Genomic DNA, 6,911 nt, shown 5'->3' on the forward strand with positions numbered 1-6,911 from the left:
ACACCCCCACCCCACAGCCCCTTCCTCCCTGCCCCTGCTCAGAGCTGGCTGGCCAGATCTGGGAAGGGTGCCCAGATCTAAAACAACCAGCCAACACCATCGTTAAGATGGGCTGCACCCTATGCGCATCACCCCCAGACACAGCCACACTGCTGGCACCTCACAGGCCAGGGGCAGGGGGTGAGCCCAAGGGGCCACCAGCAGCCACAGGATATTGGGAAACGCCAAGCAGGGCCCCTGAGTGCATGGATGCTGCAGCCTCCCACCCTGGCTGCTGAAATTGACAGGGTGATGGGAGCTAGGATCTCACTTCCCACCCCCAGGATGCTGTAGGACAATGTCTCGCTGTGTGCTGGGCAGCAGACACAAGCCAGGTGCCCCTCCTAAGCCGAGCTCAGCTCCAAGGCCGCTCGCTCTGCTCCCGTCTTGGGAATGAGCTGGAGCTGCGCCCCCGGGAGGCAGCCAGGGCGGATCTGAGCCGGCCAGGTCGGAACAGGGCCCATCATGGGCCCCAGAGGCCCAGCCCACGTCACACTGCCCCCCTCCCCCTGCGGGCTGGTCTCCACCCCCCAGAGGCCTTTCCCACAGGCAGGCCAGGTGCGGAGGGAGGCCGCCAGGCCACAGTGAGGAAGCGGGACATCTGGGACCAGACAGCGCACTCAGCCCATCCCACGCACAGCAGGCAAGGAGGCGAGGGGCTCCGGGCCCTTCCGTGAGCCCTTCCATGAGTGTGAGGGCAGGTGGAATAGCAGCCTGCCTGTCAGGAGCGGGCCGGTGTGGTCTCACGCCTGTGTACCTGTTGTGCACTCTCGCGTGAACACAGATGCAAGATTGTCTTATCCGTGTGAAAGAGCCTGGGTGCAAACATGTCCGAGTGTGTCCACATGTGCGTGTGTGAGCAGCATGGTAGTGTGCAGGGGTGTGAGCTTGTCTGCGGCGTCAGCAATCATCTGTGATTAAGTGTGTGCACAGGGGGTTGTGTGTGTGAGGATGTGTGTGACAGCGTGTGGGTGGAGTGCAGGTGTGCCTGCGTCATACGTGTGCATGTGCATGTAGGTCCCCGCCCTTGGGCGCAGATCTGCGTGCAGCAAGTGTGTGTGTTTGTGTTTCTCCCATCTCTGAAGGACACAAACGTTCACAACGTGAAGATTCGAGCCAGTTTCTGCTAAATTAAAAACAGCCTTTTCGTGTTTAAAGTTTACAATACGAAAAATAATTTTCCTTTCTTCCGGGGGTGGGGGGGTGGTTGTGGGAGGGAAGGGAGGGGCAGGGGGCCCGCCGAGAACATTCCATGCACCAGCCCAGACGGTTCTGCACAATCGAGCCGATTAGATACGGCCGCGCCCCGCCCCCGCCCCCCCCTGCCAGCTCATTGGGGACAAGATGTTCTGAGGTGTGAGCTGATCTGGGGGGACTTACAGCTGGCAGAGGCTGCTCCCCACCCCCTGAGGGGGCCGTGCCTCCAATGGGAGAGGGCTCTCTTTGGGGGAACTCGGGTTGGGGGTTGCTACGTGGTGAGACGGGGCTGGAACATTTGGGTAAAATCAAGGCCCTCTGCTTGGGTTCTGACACCCCTGACAGTGTGGGCTCTGGTCCCTTCAAACCCAGTTTCCTATTTAGCCCCTGCCCGCTTGGCCTCGACCCACAGCCTGTCTGGGAGCCTGCTGGAGGGCTCTGGGCCCCACCCCCGCTCTGCAGTGTGTGCCAGGGCTTATGAGGAGGAGGGTCGGGAACGCCAGCCGGGGGCTTGGAGCTCTGGGCCCACGTGGAGGCTGGTGATTCATATTCACTTCAAGGCCTGCCCCACGCAGCCTCGGTAAGAAGCCCGCTCCCTGCGCCCAAGGACAGCCCCCAAAAGTACCCCCCTACCACATCCCAGGTATCCTCGAGGCCAGCCCGACTCCCACCCAGCTAGCCCCCAAATACACGCATGGCGGGCGACCACACCCCGTGGCCAGTCCAGAAACCACGTGAGCTCAGCGCATCGGTGCACACAGCCTCCCCTGGGATTCTTTATTCAGTACGTGGGGAGACTGTGCCACGACATGCACGGAGGTACGAGGTGAGCTGTGTACTGGGGCCCAGGGCGTCGGCAGCCAGTCGAGGGGGGCTGCTCGAGAGACCACTGGAGCTGCCCTCAGAGGTCACGCATCTATCCCCGGGACAGCAGAGCCCACTGCGTCAGAAGTTCTCAAAATGAAGGTCAAGAGCTTCCCAGGCCAACTCAGCGGGCTGGCCTCGCAGAAATCTCCATCCTTCCTTCCAAAAACAGGGAGAGCCTGGGAGGTGGCAGGGGCACGTCAGAGACCAGACCTCAGGAAAACACTGTCGGAAGGAGGGGGTGCAGGAATGTGCTCCTATCACCCACCCCTCAGTGCCCCTGGAGGCCTGTGTGCCCACCCCTCCATCCCCCACCCCCCAAAGGTTCGCATTCAGTTTATTTTGAAAACTCAAGCACATAAGGCCCTTCAGGGGCCTGGGGGAGGGGCCGCATACCATGGCCTTTGGCATCAACATCTGAGTGTCTGTGAGGCCCTGGCCGCTGGGGAGGAGGAGGAGGTGGCAAGGAGGTCAAATGCCTGCCACCACTTCCCAGGGAGGCCACTGGGAGGGCAGAGCTTTGCAGCCTCTTGGCTTCTAGGTTCTGCTGGCAGGACCCTGGGGCACAGGACGGCCCCCAGCGCTACCTGTGCGAATTGGGGACCCGGGGCAGCAAGACGGGGGCGCAGGCAACACCGGCAAAGGACTCTGGGAAGTGCAAGTCGCGCTCCCACTCGTCGGTCTCCGTGTTGTAGACCTGCACCAGCCCCGTGACGTTGTTGAGGCGCCAGTTGTAGCCGCCCACCACGTAGATCTTACGCTCCAGCAGGCAGCAGCCCGCCTCCGACTGGCCCGCCCGCATGGGGCTGACACTGGTCCACTGGTCGGCCTCGGGCACGTAGTACTCCACCGCCAGCACATCGAAGCAGCGGTCCACGTGGTCCATGCGGCCGCCCAGTGCGTACAGCCGCCCGCGGGCGCCCACCATGGCATGCAGCACGCGGGGCTCGCTCATGGGTGCCCGCACCTCCCACTGGTCGGCCACCGGGTCATAGCAGTGCAGCGCCTTCTTGTCCTCCACCGAGATGCCGTAGCCCCCCGACACGTAGAGCCGGCCGCCGGCCGCTGCCCCCGCGTGGCCCCAGGTGCGCCGCTTGAGCGAGCAGGCGTAGCCCCACTCATTGCGGCGCGGGCAGTAGCGCTCCACCGAGGCCAGGCTGCCGGCGCGGTTGCGGCCCCCCGTGGCGTAGACCAGGCCCCCCAGCACGTTCAGCTGGAACTGGATGCGGCTCTCCTGCATAGCCTGCAGCCGCAGCCACTGGTTGAGGTGCGGGTCGTAGCGGTAGCAGGCATCCACGGCTCCCTCCCCACTGCGGTACTGCAGGTGCTGGCCACCCGCCACGTACACGAAGTTGTCCAGCACGGCCACGCAGGTGTGACTGCAGCCCATCTCCATCTCGGCCAGCTCCCGGAACTGGCGGGCGCCGGGTTCAGGCAGCAGGTACACCTTGGCGCTGACGGCGCGGTCGTGGTCAGTGTACGGAGTGCCGCCGAAGGTCATCAGAGAGGGCACGTCTGAGCGCACGGCCGTGCGCGGGGACTGCATCTGGTGTTGCCGAAAGGGCAGCACCTGGTAGTTGAAGGCCTCGAGCAGGTAGCGGCGGCACAGCGAGTCCTCCACCATGAGGTCCAGGGTCTGCACGCTGTCCACCAGCTCCGAGGGCCGCATCAGCGGGAAGCGCACGTGGCACAGCACCTGGCTGGCTCGTGGCCGCCGGGCAGGGTCGTGCTGCAGCCAGCGCACGGCGGCGCGGAACAGGTCGATCTCGGCGCAGCTCTGCAGTTGGTTGCTCTGCAGGAAGAAGACCAAGCGCTCGAGGGGCAAGTGCAGGAAGTCCTCCTCCTGGGAGATCTGCAGGAAGTGCTGGAAGGTGAAGGCGTCCACCGAGGCCCGCAGGGAAGCCAGGCTGAAGGCAGTGGCCATGTGGCCGATGTGCAGGCAGGTCTCCACGCTCATGGCCGCCTTCAGGAACTCCTCGCAGAGCTCCACCACCGGCAGCATCTGCAGGAACACGGCTGCCCCCAGCACGTCCTGCACGCAGTCCAAGTCCAGTGTCACTTCTGCGCTGTAGGCGAAGTCCACGATGTGCCGCAGCCCGCGCGCCGACATGCCTTTCAGCTCCACCATAGCCTGGCCTGCCTCCCGCATGCCACCAGTGAACATGGCCCTGCAGGGGGGACACAAGTGCGGGGTGAGAAAGCCTGGAGGAGGTGGGGCTCATGAGCATGTGCAGGGAAGAGAGTAGAGGGAGGAAGGGGCAAGGGGAGGGGCCTTCCCTGTTGGTCATTAAGTTGGGATGCCACATCATGGGGTGCGGTGGCCCTGTGCCTGCCCAGGGTCTGTTGGGAGGGACTGTAAAGGCACTAGGCACAGCACGCAGGAGGACCCCACCCCCTTCGGGCTGCCAGCCCACCTGGACACTGGTCTAGGAACACCCCCGCAGGGAACTTGGGGTCGGGTGTCGATTCAGGCTGACTGTGGTCCTCAAAGCTCTCGGCACAGCCCCCATCTGTCTACAGGCCTGAAGGAAGACCGTGACCTCTTGGAGTGTCACACAGGACAGAGGCTGCCCATCTCACTTCCCTGGTGGCTGACGGCTCCCAGGGGGGTCACTGCAGTCTCTAGGGGGGCCCTGTGCATAGCTTTGAGGGCGGGGTCCTCAGCCAAATCCCTGCCCTACCCACAGTGTGACCCTAAACTAGGCACACAACTCAGTTTCTCACACCCTTCTGCTCTGGGTGGGAAATGGCGTGAGTTTGCCAGCCCCCTGGGGGAGGCGATGGGGCCCCATCCTCCAGGCAGCATGTGGCTATAGACAGGCATAGCCCCAGCCTCCAAGCCCCACTTCCCAGCAGCACTTGGGGGAACAGCAGCCTCACCCGGGGCTGAGGGCCCAGGAGCGGGTACAGGTCGAGGCCCATCACTGGTGCCGTCCCTGCGCTACTGCGCACACAGGACGTGTACCTGTGAGGCACCACCTGACGGATGTTCAGGTGCCCAGGCTGGGGAGCTGGCTCGGCCATGCAGATCCTGTCCTGGTTCCATTTGCCTGTAGGCAGCCCCCACAGCTGTTCCCCACCCCCACCCCTCCACCCCCAGTGCCTGCTGAGTGCACCCAGGGCCCGGTGGTGGCACGCTGAGTGTTGCCTTTTAAGGTGCGGCCGGCTCCGCACGTACCAAGGAGCGTGAAGGGCACTTTGGCTTGGCTCAGCCTCCCCTTCCCCAAATCCACAGTAAAAATAGATCTGTGCCTCCCCAGGGGCCTCGGCGAGCCATGGGCGGCTGAAGGGGCAGAGCTGGACATGCTGGGGCTCTGGGTTGGGCGCCTGCCCCCACTGAGCCACCGCACGCGAATAAAGTGTCCCTGGCCCCCTGACAGCCCCACTGGCAAGAAGGGCCTGGCCCGGCTCCATGTCCCAGATGGACTGCAGCCCCACAGGCCTCGTCCCTTTGTCCCTTTGGTGGGGGCAGAGCCCCTTGCTTGTGGGGTTACCCTGGGTGGGCCATGCAGAGGTCCCAGGGAGGACCTCAGGAGTAGCTATGGTTCAAGAATCCCCTCTACCCTCCCCACCATCTCCACTCTCCTATGGGGAGTCAGCGTACTCTGCTAGGCCCTAGGGCCAGCTTGGCAAACAGTAGCCATCAAAGAGAGCCATGCCCTGACCCCCCAGGGCACAGGCTGCTAAGAGTGGCCTTGGACAAGCTGCACCTACAATGATTCTGGGAAGTTTAGAGGAAGTGCACGCCCTGAGGCAGGTACCCGTTTCCCAGAGACCTGGGCTTCTCCTGGGATACCAAGGCCCCACCTGCCACCCCACCATGCCCTCGCTCACCGGAAGTAGTCGCTGCAGGCAGCCAGGACCACCTTGTGGGCATGAAAGACTTCAGTGTTGACGGTGAGGGCCACATCGAGCAGCTGGCCCTGGGCACGCAGTGTGGCGAGGCCCTGCAGGAGGCCAGCGCTGTGGCCAGGAGCTGAGAAGGTGCACTTGAGGGCCCCGTGCTTGTCGGCCATGCTGCAGAATGAGCAATCGGGCAGCGGTCAGGGCAGGGTCCCCAGACCAAGCGGCTTACGTGGAGGCAGGGCCTCCAGACAGCCATGCCCCAGCGCTGACTGGAACACAGCAGTCTGAGGAGGGCAACCAGGTCAACCATGGTCCCCCTCGGTGCTTCTGGAAGAGTTTGGATCTGGGCATGCTGGGTGACTGCTGGAAAGAACAGAGGCCATTCCAGACCCAAGAGCCCTGCAGCTACAGGGATGCAGAGGACTGGGGCTGTGTGGCCCACAGGATGGGGTGGGGGGACCAGGGCGGCCCCAAGAGTGTGGGTGTGCCCCAAGGACCAGCCCCACGAGGGGTACTGGGTGAGGCAGATTCCTGTATCTCAAGCAGGCTCGTGTATGGATTCAAGCAGGCAGTAAGTGTGCACAATGGACAGGGGTGGAAACGGCCCACGTGTCCAGTCCACCCACCTGGTGGGATATTAGTCGGCCGTGAAAAGGAATAGCGCGCCATTGCTTGGTGCGCATGGATAAACCTGGAAGACATTGCCTGGAGTCAAAAGCCAGACACAAAAGGACGTGTGCTGTGTGATCCCACTTACTGGCAAATACACAGACCCAAAGTACTTTAGTGGGTTTCAGGAAGGGCACAGGGTGTGACTACTTACAGGTATGAGAGTCTCTCTCTGAAATGTTCTAGAACTGCATGGTGGTGATGGTTGTGCAACACTGTCAATGCACCTCACACCGCTGAACTGTGACTCAGGAACGGCTACAGTGTACACTTTATGTGAGATACATTTTACAAAA

The 6,911-nt window shown here is 62.9% G+C and overlaps 1 protein-coding gene across 1 annotated transcript; it reads right to left on the reverse strand.

Annotated features, from left to right (window-relative positions):
- Nucleotides 1-2,423: 2,423 nt before the first annotated feature.
- KLHL26 (kelch like family member 26) lies at nucleotides 2,424-6,116 on the reverse strand. The gene is made up of 2 exons (XM_030888045.2): nucleotides 5,935-6,116; nucleotides 2,424-4,268 (listed from the first exon to the last, which is right to left on the reverse strand). Exons 1-2 carry the CDS (start codon nucleotides 6,114-6,116, stop codon nucleotides 2,684-2,686), a joined length of 1,767 nt encoding a protein of 588 aa, XP_030743905.1. The 3' UTR covers nucleotides 2,424-2,683.
- Nucleotides 6,117-6,911: the final 795 nt, after the last annotated feature.

Source organism: Echinops telfairi, unplaced genomic scaffold (genome assembly GCF_000313985.2).
Source record: "Echinops telfairi isolate 266 unplaced genomic scaffold, ASM31398v2 ScPeMD7_7457;HRSCAF=8495, whole genome shotgun sequence".
In the NCBI taxonomy this organism is placed as follows: Eukaryota; Metazoa; Chordata; class Mammalia; order Afrosoricida; family Tenrecidae; genus Echinops; species Echinops telfairi.